This window comes from Sparus aurata, chromosome 5 (genome assembly GCF_900880675.1).
Source record: "Sparus aurata chromosome 5, fSpaAur1.1, whole genome shotgun sequence".
In the NCBI taxonomy this organism is placed as follows: Eukaryota; Metazoa; Chordata; class Actinopteri; order Spariformes; family Sparidae; genus Sparus; species Sparus aurata.
Window position 1 is genome coordinate 17,471,817 of NC_044191.1, and position 18,503 is coordinate 17,490,319.

General features: G+C 39.5%; 3 protein-coding genes across 4 annotated transcripts; all 3 read left to right on the plus strand.

Annotated features, from left to right (window-relative positions):
* The first annotated feature begins 4,598 nt into the window (after positions 1–4,598).
* On the plus strand, positions 4,599–5,690 carry LOC115581676 (natterin-3-like). Its single transcript, XM_030416964.1, has one exon. The coding sequence runs from the start codon at positions 4,599–4,601 to the stop codon at positions 5,688–5,690; it is 1,092 nt and encodes a 363-aa protein (XP_030272824.1).
* A 3,077-nt stretch (positions 5,691–8,767) lies between these two features.
* LOC115581715 (natterin-3-like) lies at positions 8,768–11,386 on the plus strand. Of its 2 annotated transcripts, none has more exons than XM_030417021.1 (3): positions 8,768–8,792; positions 9,530–9,623; positions 10,193–11,386. In XM_030417021.1, the coding sequence occupies exons 2-3, from the start codon at positions 9,530–9,532 to the stop codon at positions 11,275–11,277; spliced, it is 1,179 nt and encodes a 392-aa protein (XP_030272881.1). In that variant the 5' UTR covers positions 8,768–8,792; the 3' UTR covers positions 11,278–11,386. The 2 variants fall into 2 exon arrangements, with proteins under 2 accessions (XP_030272881.1, XP_030272880.1); XM_030417020.1 differs by lacking the exon at positions 8,768–8,792 and adding an exon at positions 8,835–8,858.
* A 3,503-nt stretch (positions 11,387–14,889) lies between these two features.
* On the plus strand, positions 14,890–17,354 carry LOC115581714 (natterin-3-like). Its single transcript, XM_030417019.1, has 3 exons — positions 14,890–14,908; positions 15,983–16,094; positions 16,186–17,354. Exons 2-3 carry the CDS (start codon positions 15,983–15,985, stop codon positions 17,274–17,276), a joined length of 1,203 nt encoding a protein of 400 aa, XP_030272879.1. The 5' UTR covers positions 14,890–14,908; the 3' UTR covers positions 17,277–17,354.
* The last annotated feature ends 1,149 nt before the right edge of the window (positions 17,355–18,503 follow it).

An 18,503-nucleotide genomic window follows, 5' to 3' on the forward strand; every position in this document is an offset into this window, starting at 1 on the left:
AGCCATATTATTTGTCTGATATTAGCATTAAATAATCTTCAAAATGCATCAATACCACTAATACAAGAAAAAAACAGTTGAGTAACTGGAGTTAGCTTTTGCTCAGTTGAAGCCAAGCAGACAGCTAGCTCTCCCAAAGGAGCTACACCCCTAATTATATTCAACTTTAGCCTTAATATAATGTAAATGAGTGAGTTATAAAAAGATTGGGATACATTTGCTTCAGACAACAAAAGGTTGTTTTTTTTGTTTTTTTTTTTACCAGTAGCATGTTTATTTCTGCTGTAAAATTGGGCATTTTAACATCGGCTTTTCTGTGGATTGTCTCTCTTTCGGCCTCAAGTGGCCATTCAAGGCACTGCAGGTTTTGGTGCTTCCATATTGGTTTCATTTATCAGCACCAGAGTGGCATCTTCATGTTTAGTTTATGACTGCCTTTTTAAAAACTGATTTCACAGCTGCAATCAAACACCCTAATTCAAAAACGCTGATTTTAAGTTGAGTACAATATTGGGGACACGCCTTTGCTGTCCATATGCAAACTGACCATGACCACACATAGATTTTATTCCATCTGGTCTTATCATATGGAAGTGAAAGGGCAACTTATTTTCTGTTATGCTTCCCTGAAGTCTACTAAAAAGAAGTCCCATTGTGCCTGTTTACATACATCAATATTTTACTTGCTCTTTTTAAAGAAATTCTAACATTCAAAGGAAATGAGTCCTGATTGAGATGTCAGTCCGGGTACTGGTGGCAACCTGTCCTGCTCCAATACACCTGATTCAAATCAATGGCTTGTTATCAGACTTCAGCAAAGCTTGATAACAAGCTGACACATCTTTATCATTCATCCCATTTGGATGCAGCGGATGATTCCTGGGTGACTTGTGCTGGTTTACGCAGGGTCACATGAAGAAGAATACTTGATGCAGCTCTTGCTCGACTGTACCTTCAGTGGAGGTCAGTACTTTTTACAGTCATCTGATGTTTGCCTGAAGCTGTTTTTGGCCTTCTTGAGTTCTCTCTACACCTGGTGTCATCAGAACATTCCCTCTGTTCTGCTGACACCATCCTGTTAGTACTTCCCCTCCTATGCTGAGTACCGCCTGGACCTGCACTAGTCATGCCCATTGGTGAAGTATTTTAACTGACTGTGGCCTCCTCAAGCCTCTTGTAAACCCCCTCAGAAAGAGCTTATGTCTGAAAGATAATAATAATTGTAACTGTATAACTGATTGTGGAGCCCTGGTAGCACCATGTACAGGTATATGCCCTCACCACAGCAACTGTGATTTTAAAGGGGTGATATGTAGTTTTGGAGAAGAAATTCTAACTTTTAATTTTATTATGTTAACATGGTATATAATCCTAAATAAAGCTGTGTTTAATCACTGTTAATTAACTGACACATAGGAACCGAGGGACCGGGTTGTACAACGACGGTGCTTGTGTTGGATGTGTAGGTGGAGGTTGGATAAATGCATGGGTGGGGCTCAGATGGTGACCAACAATCCAACTGGAAACCTGGAAAAAAAACAATAATAGTTAATGATTGTGCTGTGTGTCTAACACCACCTTATCTTTCTCTTTTCTTTAGTAGATCAATAATTTACCAATCTAATTTAACCTTACTGTAATTGATGAAGGGAATAGGGAAACGTATTTCTCTCTCAAGGAAGGAGAGGCTTGTTTACATTTAGATATCATTTTATCAGCTGAGATTTCATTTGATCATGATTTATGATCATGTTTTTCAGCCCCAGCCTGAAAGTTTCTCTTGCGTACAGCACGTGCCTGTTTGTCTGTGGCTTTCATTTTGTTAAATGCATTTCTTAGGCCTTTCACACACCAGATTTACTTGTTTTTTTATTTTCCCAAAGGTTTTCTTATACAAACAGCTTTCAACTGACAATCAACAAGCAACACAGCCGGAACAGTTTCTGAACATGATTTGGTAATTTAGCATCTTTTTAGGAAGGTGTCAGTGGTGGAGGAAGTATTCAGATGATGTACTGAAATAAAATTACTTGTACCACAGTGTAAAAATACTCTAAATGTTAAAAAGAAAAGGGAAGTGGCCCCTTTGGGTGTTTTACTTTTACTTATCATTTCATACATTTTCTTGCATGGATCTTGATGGAAAAATCCCACTGTAGCAACTGAGCACAGAAGGTGAGTGTGAGTGTGTGAGTTATATGTGGTATCTTGTTTGTTGAATAAGTGCAAAAAAGTCTTATTCACAAGAAAACTTTATTTGTGCCCTGAACTGTAATCTATAACATAACGTTCTGCATTACTACTGGATTATTACAAAACCCCCACTTGACATGAATATGCTCAGTACAATAATACTATACAGATATCCTTTTCCTGGACTTAGTTAGACAAATATTTAATAAGAATCTATCTAGAAACATGATTTGTAGTTTATATGGTCAAGTTTATTAAAGAAGGAAGAAGTTTACCATCTACAAAAAATTTTAGAATACAGGTTGAGTTTTAATTTGTCAGTATTTTCCTTTTAATCCCACTTTTCTGTAGTGAAAGACCACCACAGATCTGTTTTATTTTATACAACTTGTTGACATGTTAGAAGACCTCTCAGTGATTGTTTCTCTTATCTGATTGGACCAAACAGTGTTTAATGGTAGAGGAGATGAGTCAAAATGAAACTGATGCACCCTTATAAATTTGGAGTCAACAGGAGGTGAACAACATTCAGATGACAGTGATGGTGAGTACTTTTCATTGTGTTGTTGTCTTAGTGTATTTTATGAAAATGAATGTCAGGGGGTAAATTCCATCATGAACCATTTTTAGAAAATACCTTAAGCTTAGCAACTTATTTACTTGAACACCTCAAATCAGGGGAAACAAACAAAAATTGTTGTGATCAATTCTTTTTTTATTTTTCCCATCATAGCCCAAACTGATTGAGCAGAACTTTTTTTTTCATAAAACATTATTTGGGGTTTTCTCTGCAAATCCAAAGTTCTATTAAATCCCATTAATGTGACTGAGCCATCAGGACTGCATTCATATTTGTTATTGTGAATTATTTAATATGTTTTCATTTTGCAGCAAGACAATATATTACATGATTCTGCAGAGATTCCTCCTAGCTGATAATTCCTCACCAGTGTTAGTTTTAGGATTTGATTATAAACTTAAAAAATGAGCTCATTGATTTTTGTTCTGTGTTTCAACTCCAGATGAAGCTGTCAATGATGCTACTGCTTTCCCTGCTGGCTCTATCCTCAGCCAGTTCTCTTGATACTATAAACAGCACAGAAGACATAAATGGTAATTATTGGTTATTAATTTCTCTTGTTGATCTGTCTTCAGCTGTCATTTATCTGTTTATTTTCAGTGCTCACTAACACAAATTTTGTTGTGTCGATATTAAAAACATTGTCTGTGACTAAGGGGTACAGCCAGAGTCTTGTTATCGGAAGGTAACTGGTTCGGTTCGATTCGATTCCCCTGTTGTCATACTTGGGCATGATACTGAGCCCCAAACTGCTCCTGATGTGCTGATTGGCTCTTTGCATGGCAGCCACCGCCATCAGTGTATAAATGTATATATGAATTACTGTAAGTGGATTTGAAAGTGTCTGCTAAATGCCCTAAATAACACACACAATAAAACAAGACTGTGCAGTTAATATGAACGGATAAACAATGCTGCAGTAAAACACCTGGTAATTTGCCAGAATTCAAATTAAGGAAGGACGAGTGATTATTTCATAAACCACACAAGCAGAGGAATACCAGGACTGGTTTTGGCACGGTGATAAATTCACAAGATAGCTGCAGAGACGACTGTTAAATGCTCTGACAACTTTAAAGTACTTCCTACATACGGCCTTAAAAAGGTCATATTATGCTTTTTGCCTTTCCTGTATTGTGCACTGCCTGAATTTGTGTGCATGTGTGTATGTATATATACATACACACATATTCAGGCAGTGCAGGAGCAGTGTTTTCTGTCAGGATAGAGAGACTTCTGTCTGGATATCAAAACCATCAAATACTTTTTTTTTTATAAAACTGGTCAAACTATCCATTATTCTTAATAGATCTATTTTATTTTTACAGTATGATTTTTGAGTAATACACCTGTAATATTACTTTTAGACATAGTATACAACCATATACTGTTAAACCTTATCGTCAAAAGCAATACCAACCTAACTAGCATAACTGTAGACTCTTGGTTTTTAAAGACTCATTACACTAAGCCACAAAGTCGACACCTTGAGCTCTTTGTCACGTTCCTTGGGCCATTCCAAAGCAGTTTTTGTGGGAAGAGGCATTGTCCTTCGAGGGGGGTTACTGGCAGTAGGGTCTGCTACTGTGTACTTGGTCTACAGCAGTGTTTAGGTGTGTCAAGTGGCATCCACATGAATGCCAGGACCCAAGTTATTCTCAGCACAACATTGCATTGTAAAAAGATAATCAATGTTATTTACTTTACCTGTCAGTCGTTTTAATGTTTTGGCTGATCAGTGTATTTTCCTTTTTTTTTTAATACAGTCTCATACTTGGACCCAGATCTGGAAGACAAGATTCCTGAAATCAATGGTAGTGATCCGATGCAAACAGATGAAGGTTTCCTCCTTCCTCCTGTGGAGCTTGCGAGCAGGCGCAGTCAGCCTTTACCCTTCGACTTTGGAAGTGCCAACCTGAAGTGGCAAACCTGGCAAGGCTCTCTTCCCGATGGAGCTGTTGCCATATACAATCGGCATACTCGTCGTTACGACTACATCTGCAAATACAGATGTGAGGCCGGTTTCTACAACCCCAGAATGGGTCCGTACTGCCACTACCCCTTCGCAGGACGAGCGTATCGTTGTTCCCCTTTTGAGATCCTAGTTAATAAGGATAACTTTGAGTTTCTGGAGTGGAAACCTGGTTCCTTTGGATCAGTGCCTCAGAATTCAGTTGGGACCTGCAAAGGGGGTGACAAATATGTTGGGATGAACAGGTATGGGCTTGGGAAGGTGCATCCCAAGCACAGGGCGTTTTTCCTACCTTGGAAAGACAAAGAGTACTACTACCGGAAGGGGTACCAAGTCCTGACCGTCAATAAGGATGTGATCAGTGAGCACATCTCTGATGTCAAGTATAAAATTGAAAGTAGTATAATCTTCCAATATCCTCCAGAGACCATGCGCAGCTCTACCATCACCAATTATGCGTGCAGTGAGGTTGGGAAAGGAGTCACACTTTCAAAGACAAACACAGTGGAACACAGGTGGGACACTGGTTTCTTCAGCACTTTTGGTGTCCAAACTTCAATCAAAGCAGAAATTCCCTTTCTCTTTGAAAAAAAAGTTGAGTTTAGTATTCAGACAACAGTGGAGTACTTCCAGGGGGAATCCGTGATAGAGGAAAACTTGCACTCTGTTACCGTAGACCTCAAAGTCCCACCCAACCACTCCTGCACAACCCGTATGGTGGGATATAATTACAAGCTAGACATCCCATACACAGCCCGACTGACACGCACCTACCAAAATGGGAGAACCAGTTGGACTGTCATTACTGGGAAATACTACGGTGTTCAGATTGGAGAAGTCAGGGCAATTGTTGACCGCTGTAAACCTCTACAAAACGTTAACCAGTGTCCTGGTAGCTTAGTGCAGTGGTCACAGGAGCACCATGAAGAATCCAAAGATTCTTGAGACCTGAGATGATTAACAGGAGAGGAACCAGAAAACACAATCTATTGCTTTTATACTTCTAATATTTTCCAGTTTTCTCATTTATTAATTGATGATTTTTACATCTTGAAGCCTCTAAAAATAGAATAAGGAAAAAGTTTTTGGTTGAACTGAAGCATACAAGGACTTCAGTGAGTTAAGTTAAATTAAGTTAAACAATTCAACAGCAATGTGTCTATCCCTGCTAATATGAGCCGTTTTAGTCAGAGATTAATTCTGCAGACAAAATAGTCCCAAGAATAGCTTTAAAGAGAGGAATTTCTGGTTAAAGCACAATGAATATAGAGCTGTAATGTCTGATATATCCAGCAGGTGGCACTGAAAGATTATCGTATGTATTTTGTTTCTTTTGCTTATATTCTTATATTCTTATATTCTGTTATATTCTTTATTTTCCTGTGTTATAGACAGATCAGAGAATCCCCAATATCCTGATATTAACAGGGATTTCTCAAGATCCAGGTCAGGGGCAATCTGAAGCTATTGGGTGCACCTGTGATGTTCTCCTTCAGCTGGCTGCAATCAGTCAGCTGGGAGGCTATATAAGGGGGCTGCAGTCTCTTCTGCTCAGTTGGTTGTGTGTTTTGAGGAGTCAGTGCCATCAGTTTGCTCTCTGTCTTTTCTGTTGGGTGAAAATGTGGGTAGTGAGCATTTGAGATTCATTTCTTTGGGACAGTTTTGTATAATTGTGTTGTGAAGCAGTATATTCTCATGGGATAATTTGGGTGTAAATTAAAGAGTTTGTCCTGGAGCTCCTCTAATTTTAAAAGTCTCATGAGATACCTCTTGTTGTGAATATGCGCTATGTAAACAAAACTGACTTGATTTAACTTGACTTTGAAATGTGCTATATAAATAAAGCTACTTTGCCTTGCCTTGCATAACCAAATCTAACTCTTTACTCATTTACTCAGCTACTCACACATGAATTCAGATATTAATTATACTCATAATTATAATAAAATAGAATATTATATACTCGTATATAATAGATAATAATAAAACAGATTTATGTTGCTTGGAAAGGATGATCTGTTTTATTATTATTTATTATATACGAGTATATAATATTCTATTTTATTATAAGTATGACTATAATTAATATCAGAAGTAAACATGTAACACTGATCCTACCCTCTCACGGAAGTTACATAGAGCAGAAACAATGTGAGATGTGAATAGTGACTTGGAGACAGAGACACCATTCATCCTATTGCAAGACATTGAATCATCAAAATGATGGTGAAGCTGTTATTTTGAGGTAAGTAAAGGTCTCTTTTTGATACCACAAACACTTTTGGTATTGGATTCTTTTGTGGTTTGGGTCAATGTTATGAGCTCAGCTCACTAAACTTAAATTATGACGATGATTAAAGAAAAAAGGTTAGCACTGTTACACGGTCAGGGGAAGCAACCTGTATTAGTTCATGGTTTGGGATGCATCAGTTTATTAGAAGACGGCGAGATGACATTTGACAAACACTATAATAAATGCGTGATACACTGAAGGTCATTGATACCGTATGATCGTCTGGAGGACAAAACTAACTGATAAGTAACTGACTTATCAGTCTCTCTTTTTTTTCTCCTACTTGTTAATTATCCTGAATCTTATCCTGGATTTATCTGCCCTCATTTCATAATGGGTCATGAGAGCAGCCAGCATGAACACAACAGCAAGGGTGTTGTAAATAAAATAAAGGTGCAGATTGACTTAGACTTCTTCAGATGTGGCTTCCATCGCCTTTATCATCTTAAGCCTGGTCAAGCTGTTCGCTGCCACCTGGAAGCCGATCAATAATATCAACCAACTGTGGTGTGGTCTCCCTTCTCTGCCGCAGATAAGACCCTGAAACTGCTCTCAGCTCAACAGGAGCAGTTGCAGATAAAATGTTTTTTTCAATGATACCTGCTGAGGTCTGAACCTTTCGCCACAGGTCCCTTATTTTGAAGATACACTGCCTGATTTATTTAATTGAAATAAAATAATAACATGACCTCACTGTGCATTAAATTTGAAAGTGTGAGGATTTTGGGGCTGCTGTTAAACATGTCACCCAAGTGTGTGTGTGTGTGTGTGTGTGTGGCTTTAATAATGTTCTTCTCAATAAATCTAATTCTCTTCAAAAGTTTTATTTTTCTATATAAGCTGCTTGAAAGATAAATTGTCACAACATTTTATCCCTTAATCTGACGACTACAGCTGGGTGATTGTAATAGAATTGTAATATTTACAATATCAATGAAGTAGAAATACAAAATATTTTCCATAACTGAATAAACAAGCTTTTCTCAGAGTAAATTAAGGTCCCGAGAACACTGTTTGAAGCTAGAAAGTTGGCAGGGTGCGTCAAATATACACAAAGTAAAACAGTATAAAACGAGTTTGTTTGTTCAGTCATGAAAACAACTTAAAACAATTCCCCAAATTACTGACCCAACTGAAGACATCATTTCATCTTTCAAATATGATTTTATGTTTTTATATGCTGATGATCCTCAGCTATTCTTGTCATTCCCCTCCTGATACTTGGGTGGAGGCACACACCAATATTTGCATAATCTTGTAGTAATGACATTTGACCTTGACAAGAGTGGACTTTGTTGTGTTCCTTCAGGTGAGAAGATGCTGCACTGAGACCTGTCCCTCACCACTGATAATGCAGAAGTGGTCCTGACTCTTGTTTCTTTGGAAAGGATGTCTTCCCCTACCTCTTGTTCTTATCAGCCTATCTGGATGAAGTTTAATAGTTACAGTCCAAAAGCTCAGACATTAATTGTCTATTGACAGAATCAAAGATTCGGATCTGCCAAAGTCTTATTTTCATATATTGACCAACTTTTAATGGAAATCGGGAAATCAGGTGAAAAAGTCATTTTTGAAGGAAAATGAGTCCCAAAGACACCAGTCGCCTTCAGCTGGTACCAAATCCACTGCACCACTTTGTGTTTATTGATCCATGTGAGACAGAGTGCACAGTGTGCTTTATGACTGAGCCATAAACCAGTGTATATAAACCTGGAGGAGACCGGCTGTGGACTCTGTGGGGAGCGACTGTAAGGGTGAGTGCTGCTCAGTCTCTTTCCACCTTCAGTCAGTCAAACTCAGGACAATCATTGATGATCATGGTTAAGTGGCAATAATCTCTAATAATCAATGAGTATTATTTGGATGCATTATATCAAAATTCCAGTCTTGGTTTATGGAATTCTCAAGTGAAATCTTGGCTAAATTATTGTCTCCAGGACAGAAAGCATTTGAATGTCTCTTGGTGGGGTTCCTTAAAATTGTATGTTCTACTTTACTATCTAATTTACAACATTAATTATTTATATTTATATTTTAGTTAATTATAGAAAAATGGTTACTTTTATATACATACTTCCTAAATGACCCTACAGTTATTTCTGAATGGACACAGACAATATAACTTCTATAAACTATTTGGTATATAATGATAATTTCAGATTGTTGTGGTGTTTAGCACCTTGTAATAGAGGTTTGAGATAACATGTTTACCATGAAAAAGATAAAGATCATACTTGCAGTTGCAAAATATTGATTTGGGCCGAGGTATATGGATGAAGGTGGTTTTTAGAAAAAATATCCAATAATCCACTCTTGTGTCTATAATTCAGATCCATTTTACAGACAAAGTGTAAGGGATGTTCAGATCCTGTTTACTAATTGTTCTGTTTTTAAATAATATGTTTCATACATCAAACGTAAGAAGGAACATACAAACTTACTCAACATGTTGAGTTTAAAGCCTTGACTTTATTTTGTGTTTCATTTCCAGATGAAGCTGTCAGCGTTGTTGCTGCTGGCCCTGCTGGCCCTGTCATCAGCCAGTCTGCAGGACATTGTGAAGAAGAGCGCACAGCACAGAAAAAGTAAACATATTTATTACATAGAGAGATAAAGATACAGATATTAGCTTAGTTTTACAACTCTAACTAAATCGATACTGAAGCAGATGTTTTCCAGACTTTCCAGACAGTCTGAGCCTTGGTGTCGGGTCCTCAGACTTCATTTTGAGTTTCATTAGTTTTTGCATGCAACAGACCAAATCACTGCAGTGTTGCTACTCTGACACTAACAGCATTTCCTGGAAAACAACTCGAGATTGATTTGAATTGTTGAGATTATATTTGTAGTTGTATTTTGGCCATAATTATAACATTGAAAGCAGGGCTGCCCAGAGTGGGGCCCACAGTCCAAAGTTGCCCCACCATAAGGTTCAGTTTGGCCCATGAGATGTTTCGAGAGAAAAAGTATTCCTTAAAAAGATTTGATATCAAAATTGATGGTTATGCTGTATTTTTATTGTGAGGTAAAATACTCTTTAAATATGTAGGATCCCTAATTATCAAAGAAAAAGTTTGGGCACCCCCGAATGCAAGATATAAGTATGTGCAGTGTGATTTGAAATGTAGATGTTCTGTGTGTCTCTTTTCCACAGCTTCCTTACTGAACCCAGAGCTGGAGGGACTGGTGCCTGAACCCACTGGTAACAATGTGGTGTCGGCTCCTCTGACTCCTGCTGACTTGGAGCAGCAGCAGGGTCTACCTTCCTCCATTTTCGGTGATAACGTGAACCTGGAGTGGCTGACCTGGGGCGGCTCTCTGCCCAATGGAGCCGTTGCAATCTACAACGGTTACACGGAGCGCACCGACTATATCTGCAAGTACCAATGCGAGGCCGGCTTCTACAACCCCAGCCTGGGCCCATACTGCCGCTACCCCTATGGAGACCGTGAGTACTATGCTGCTGAGTTTGAGATCCTGGCCAACAAAGACAACTTTGAGTTTCTGGAGTGGAAGGAAGACTCCTATGGTTCAGTGCCCCAGCATTCTGTCAGGACCTGTTCCGGTGTTGGCATCTATGTTGGGAAGAACAAGTACGGTCTCGGGAAGGTTGTTCCACAGTTTGAAGCCTTCTTCTTGCCTTGGGAGGGCGATGAGTATTGGTACAAGAACTACCAGGTCCTGACCATCAACAGGGATGCCTACACACAGCACATCACTGACGTCAAGTACGCCATTGATGAGGTCGCCCTCTTCCAGTATCCTCCTGAGACCATGCGCATTTCCGGGGTCACCAACAACGACTGCCAGACAGTGGTGAAGACAGTCATCATCTCAAAGACCTCAGAGGTGGAGACCACCTGGAACATTGGCCGTTCCACCATGCTGGGTATCACAGGCAGCATCACAGCTAAAATCCCCCTCATCGGCTCTGCGGGTGTTGAGCTGAGTGGCGAGAAGACGCTCCAGTTCTCCAGAGGAACCACCCTGGTGGAGGTACTCAGCCACTCCGTGTCCGTGGAGCTCAAAGTCCCACCGAACCACTCATGCAGAGTCCGCATGGAGGGACGAAAGATGAAAGCCGATATCCCCTACACAGCTCGCCTCAGCCGCACCTACCGTAACGGGGAGACCCAGTGGACATCCATCTCTGGGACGTATGATGGAGTCCAGATTGGAGAAGTCCGGGCCGTGGTGGACCGCTGTGAACCTGTGGTCGACGCCCTGCCATGCCCCTGAAAGACTGAAACACACCAAAATAAATTTCTGAACAACATCTGATCTTTGTGATATTGTAAGCAAATAACGTGTCACAATAAAATAACTCAAAGCACATGGTGTGTGGAAATGTAAAATGTCTCTTGTGTCGGCTCTTTAAAACTTCACATGTTGAAAATACATGAAATCATGTGGCCCTTAAATTTTTTGTTCACTTACATTATCTCCACAATCTCTCCTCCACTTTACCACCACATGAAACCAATGAAGTTTCTCTATTTATGATTTTACATTTAAATCAAGCAACATACTCAAACAACAGAACCATTATATACATTTATCAACTGCTCAATTTCTGCCAATTCACATGAGGAATCCTATTTTATGTTTGCAGATAAATATTTCCCCTACAAAATAAATAATGCATGTTCTATTTCTAATAGTCTGATGCTATGAAAGGGACCTTTCAAAGAGGTATACTTTTTTAATAAAAGGAACATTGAATGCAAGACTTTTACTATAAATTGAAACATTTTAGTGCATTCATTTGCAATAAAACCTCCAAAATATTGTTTATTAGAACCAAAACTTGGCTCAAAATCTTAACCAGCATTGGACAAGACCAGAAAACATGTTAATATTTTACACGTTGCTCTCCCCTCTCTTTTGTGGGGTTGCAGTTGAGGTTGGAAAATATATTGATTAGATTCCATCGGTATTCTTTCAAGTTTGAGTAAATATTTTATATGTAGGCTGTATTTAAATCCATGTTTTATTGTCAGTAAATTCCCCACTGTTTAGAGCTGGATGGCTCCAGTGATAGTAGTATTGATCTCAAAAACAAGTGGTGTCATTAAATCTGTTCCAGAAATTCATGCTGCCCTCAGGATGAATTTATAAAAATGTTAATCAAAGACTTTTAATCCGGCACCACATACACGTCAAACTATTAGTTTGTCCAATCTTTTAATGGTTTATAACCAAATACCTGCAACATTAATGACAGTCCCTTCAGGTCTCTTGTATAAGCCAATGTTAGCATGCTAACAAATTCCCCTAGGATGGTGAACATTGGAAGCATTATGCCTGCTTAATATCAGCATACCTCATCAGTGTGACCGTATTAGCTTTTGGCAACAGCATCAGCCCAAAGCATTGCCGTGCCTATGAACAGCCTCACATAGCTGCATGACTGTAGACTTGTAATCTTGTCAATTTAAATAGTCTCAAGGGATTTCTACATGTCGTGGGGAAAAAAAGTGGTGAATTTTTTTGATGATTTCTAATAAAGCAAAATACTGTTTGTTTTCCCACCCACAAAATTCTGATTTCAGCGTTCAGCTAACTACAGAGAATCAATAAATTATGTCCTTTGAAACTGCAAATCAAACTAAAGACTTAGACTTTGCATCTACAAGAAGAACCTGCCTTGTTTCACATATTCAGCTTCCATTGTGTGACCATAAGATGGTCATAGAGACAGAATAACATGAGCTGTGAATCAGAGTGCATCCCTGCTTGTCACATTCCCGATTGGAATAAAAAACTGAACGTTCACACTCAGCTGAATGCTGAAGCAGTTTAAGGCCGTGACAGTGCAGTTGTAAATGACCTTTACACAGCCTTGTTTTACACAGAGTCCCCGTTCAGAATGAAATAAATATATTCATAATAACTTTCTGTCTCAAGGACACACACAGATGGTCATGACATCAGCGATTTTCAATGATAGGGCTGTGTGTGCGGAACAATGTCCGTGTTGAGCGGCTCCTGCTCCCGTTTAATCTTGGCAGCTGGCGACATTACGCAACAAGGTCCTTAATCAATGACCCACTATTACAGGGGATCTAATCACTGTGTTCCTAGCCAGAGCTTATCTAAACATACAGTATCTTGACATCGATGGAGAAAGAGCACCACAGCACTTTGAACATCATGCAGTCCTCTATCGGCCAGCAGATACGGGATCGCAAATCCAGGCAAATGTATTTATGAAGGACTTCGAACAGGCTCATCAAATAGTAAAATCACAAAGAGAGGAGGGGGGAGCGCTGCTTTGTGAGCAAGGATCAATAAAGAATCCTGTTATCATTATCAGTATAGACACTCTTTTACACTCCTCCATGGCTGCAGGTAGACAGCCTCATTTCGAGTCAAGGACAAAACAGGTCAAAACAGCATGAGGACCCCTACTGTCTGTAGCTGTTCTGCTTTATCAGGAAGGCAACTAAGACAGTCTAAAAACACACTTACCTATCCAGTTAGCATGTGTAGGGCCAACCTGGCTTGTATAAATAAAGGTGTAATAGACTGACACCAAAACTATGGAACATTTTTAAAAATGTTATCCTTTCCACTGAGGTGTAGGGAAAAAAACTTGCTCATCAGCTGGTATTTTGTTGGGTACTTCTTCCAAAAATCATGTTTATTTTAAACAGTGTTTCAAATGATTAATTCGCAGTCATAATGATATTTCATGGAGGAGGGCTATTTTTGTTCTGAACCTTTCTACAAGCTCTGAAGATGTTTTTTATACTGTAATCTGATCTCAACACAAAGCATCAGCATGTAACAATGTCTAAATGGAAGATGCATACTGCAATACAACTGCATGACAACTACTGCAAGTGGCTCAGGACAGGGCAGGATGTAAACATTGGCGGTGTCCTCGGCTGAGCTGTAACGTTAGCTAGCTTAGTTAGCTTTGCTTCCCTCTGTGCAGTGCAATTGTGTCGTTCGATAGAAAGAAAAACATGAAACTGGTCATAACAAGGTCCGTGGATTATCATTAGGGTCATGATTTCTGAAAAGAGACAATGGGCCTCATTCACCAATATCTTCTTAAGAATCTTCTTAGATTCTTTCTTAAGTTGTTCTTAAGAGGTTCCTTAAGATCCTGGATCCTGGATAAGAAAAAATTCATGAATGCCACAATCTTCATAAAATCTTCGTAAGTGGGACTTAAGAACAAATCTGTTTGTAAGAACGGTTCATGAATGAGGCCCATTGTTTATAAGTCTTTCAAGTCTATTTTTTCCATCTGAGTTCCATTTGGTTTCATTATATTTTAGCGAAGGCAGACATCTCTACGTCTGATATTTCTAAAACTCAGCAACTCACACCAAAACAGTCTAGATGGAATAAATAATACTACAGGTAGGAGGAGAAATATGTGTTTTTGATTTTTAAAGTGTCCAAAAGCATTAGAAACGGGACTCATTTCTGAAAATGAGGTCCTTGATTTGAATCTAGACCATGTTGGGAAAGCTTGTCTCCTTCTCATTGTTTCCTCTGCGTCCATAAGCAAGGCATTGAACACAGTGTACAGTGGTGCTACTGGTCAGCTATCTCCCACTGAGAATGTATTTAACAGAAGTGAAACAGGGTCTTAATCAAGAAGACCAAACATGCTCATTAAACCTCCGCTATATGAAATTTAGACTTCTTAATTAGGAATGTTTCATTTACTTTGAGTCTTTCCTCTGACACTAACACATCAGATTAACCCTGAGCAGCAGCAGAGTGTAAACACTGGGTCAACGGGCTGCTGCAGCTCTCTCTCCTGTTTATTGCAGGCAATAATACGTCTGCAGGGAGGTTTTAAACTCGACACATAGTGCCAACAGCGTCACTGCAGGAGGAACCTGTCGAGGTAAAAACTGCTTCTCTATATCTGAATGAAGTGCTGGTGTTGGATCAATCTGCATCATTTCACCGTCTGATTTGCTTCCTGAATAGAATGACAAAGTTGTAGACTCTGTTAGTTGTTTAGGGTTAATGTTTTCTTACCACTCATTTTCTTTCTTTCTCTTTATTGCATTTTGGTAATTGAGGTGATTCTAATTTTAACAATATTTCTTTAACAATGTTTCTAGGAAACTGAGGCCAAATTCTATGGAGTATGGGATCATACCTCTCACCCATAAATTCAGATTGTCTGACATGAACTCGCATTTTACAATTTAAAAGCCTGCTGTGAAAACATCAAAGGATCTTTAAAGGAGTGTTACACAGTGTCTAACCTTGAACTTTATTGATTGCCAGGAGCAAATTCAACACTATCCTCAGTGTTGTGTTTTGTCTACATGGTACAGTCACCTTCAGTGGTCTCATATAAATAACAGAAAAACATTTTTTTCCCACAACCTTTTCAAATAATGCAATAATAAAAGAGATACTTCTAGTTAAGACTACAAATCAGGAAGAAGTTACACTCCGAAAACTTATTTAAACTTAAACTACTGATAAAGAAGTTTTGGTGCCAAAGAACAATTGTGTTTTTTTGCCACGGACGTACTTACTTCAAAAACACAGGTGTGACAAATAACATTTCAACTGTTGAGCTGTAGTAATTGCTGAAACAGAGACATCATTTAGTGAAAAGTAAAAATATGAACTGTCACTGTCATAACAGCAGGAAAGCCTTGTATGTTTTTTGTCTGAGAACTTGCAGTTTTGGTGAATTTCACTTGCCTTTTTTTTTTTGTTGATCAGTAAAAAAAAAAATACATGTGATGAGAAACATGTATTTCATGTTATGTTATTTCAAAACAATTTAACTTAACTCTCTCTGAAAAATGAATTGATCAGCTTCAGGAGGGAATGACACATGAAAATTAGTTAGTTTGATGATCTCTTTTGAAACACTTATGACTGTTACTGTGAATTATGACTCACTATCCCCCCATGACGCTGACATGTTGGTTGTGTTTCCCTCTGTGTCCAGATGAGGTGGTGTGTTGCTGTTGTGTTCGCAGTGCTGCAGCTGTGCAGCCCAGCGCTGCAGGCTGACCCACTGCTCTACATCTCCCAGCTGCAGGACGGGCAGGAGCGACCCAGTGAGTCACTTCATAACAGTTTTATCAAGTCAGACACTCAGATATGTTTATACCAAACTTACAGCCGGTTCCTTTCTGTCTTGTCATGTAGAGGCATGGCTAAACCCAACACTGGAAAATGTTTTCCCTTCCCGGGAAGTCACCAAACCTGCTTTGATTAGAGACATCCCACAAGCTGAGATGAAGTCACAATCCCCCCCCATGTTTGGTGAACACACCAACCTCAAGTGGGTCGCCTGGGACGGCTCCCTCCCAAACGGAGCTGTTGCCATCTTCAATGGCTACACCGAGCGCACCGACTACGTGTGCAAAGTCAACTGCGAGGCCGGCTTCTACACTCCCAGCAAAGGGGGCTTCTGCCAGTACCCTTACGCCGACAGAGAGTACAGGTCATCCAAGTTTGAAGTGCTGGTCAACGTGGACCACTTTGAGTTCCTGCAGTGGGTCGAAGATTCGTACGGTTCAGTCCCCAATTATGCTGTCAAAACGTGCCCCAACTCAGACATCTATGTGGGTAAAAACAAGTACGGTCTTGGCAAAGTGGTGACCCAACATGAGGCCTTCTTCCTTCCGTGGGAGGGTGATGAGTACTGGTACAAGAGCTACCAGGTTCTCGCTATCAACAGAGACAGCTACAGCCAGCACATCTCTCACGTGGAGTACGCCATCGACCAGATGGAGCTGTTCCACCATCCGCCGGAGGCCCTGCAGTTCGCCAGAGTCACCAACCTAGAGTGCAGAAATGTGGAGAAGATGGTGAAACTGGAGAAGACCACCACGATGGAGAAGACCTGGGACATTGGCAGAGAGACCCGCAACGGCTCCGTCTCCACTATGACAGCCAAAGTGCCCATCCTCGGCCCGGGGAACGTGGACTTCTCCAAGGAGCAGACGGTCACCTTCTCAGAGGGAACCAAAATGGTGGAGTCCATCAGTCATGCTGTCTCTGTGAACCTGGAAGTCCCACCCAACCACTCCTGCGCCGTGAGGATGGAAGGCAGGAAGATGACGGCTGACATCCCCTTCACCGGCAGGCTGAGCAGGACCAACCACAACGGAGACACCCACTGGACGTACATCACAGGCACCTACGACGGCGTGAGCGTCGGCGAGATCAATGCTGTGGTGGAGAGGTGTCAGCCGGTGACTGACGCTGTTCCCTGCTCCCCTCCTCAGGACTGATGATCAGTCTGCAGAACTTACAGCTCCAAAAGCAAATGTTGAAAGTTTCTAAATAAAACACAATTGAATTACCAAGGATTTTTATTTTTGCTGTCTTCCTTTTTAATCGAGATGTTTGAGGCCAGGATCTGATCGCAGAGCCTGGAGAGTCATTGTTAATTTGCTTATTACATGCCCAGCTACAAGACTGTTAAATTGATTAAATCTCAGTACATTTGCATGAAAAACTTGACATATGTGGCCTGAATATTTCATAATAACATTGACTGTTGTAACTTTAAACGTTTTTTCAGCCTTTCAGAACCAGTAGTAAAACAAAGGCAGCACAAAATATAAGAAAGTTTACAGGGAATGGTCAAACACACAGGATTTAAATTAAATTTGGAAAAAAAAGGAAACAATACAATGATTGGTTAAATCTATGGTTGTCATTTGATTAACCCTATACGATATCTCTTTAAAGGTGCACTATGTAGTTTTGGAGTAGAAATGTTAATCAGAAGAAAAAGATCTTCTTTGGCTGATTGTGTGTGCCTTGATTAACTAAATAAACAAACTCTCTTTGACTTCATGACTAAATAAACAAACTGACCTTAAAGGACAACATAATTTCATACAGAGGATGTAAATACATATTTTCAGATCACTTTGGGATCACCAAGCTTCCAGAGACTTGGATTACGTCAGACAGGTTGATTTTGACGTTTTAAAACAAATCCCCATCTATTTCTGTTGTTTGGGAGAGCACTGTGACACTATTGTGCTGTGAAGCTCCATTAATGTTTTGTGGACTGCAAAACTTCTCTTCCCAGATAATTACTGAATTTTCATTTTTGGGGTGAACTAAAGAATTTAAAGAATTTCCCAATTTGGGATTAAAAAAATAGTATATCAAAAACTTATTCTTTAAAGAATTGTTAAAATAGTGACATTTGTTATGAGACTCATAATGAAGATGAACATATTTTTTTTATATATGTATAAAGAATCTGAAGAATTTAGTCGTTTTGTTTGAAATTTGTCTTCCTCAATACTGAGAAAGCAAAGCCAATGAATTCACTGGTGGCTCCTGATTAGTTGAAAGTGTGTTAATCAGGAGAATTAAAGTTGTCTTGATGGGCATCCCCTGAGAAATACACAGCAATCAGAATACAATAATCAGTGTTCTGTGTTCAGTACAGCCTCTGAACAGACATAACATTTACTGTATTGCCCTTCAGTGTTGGG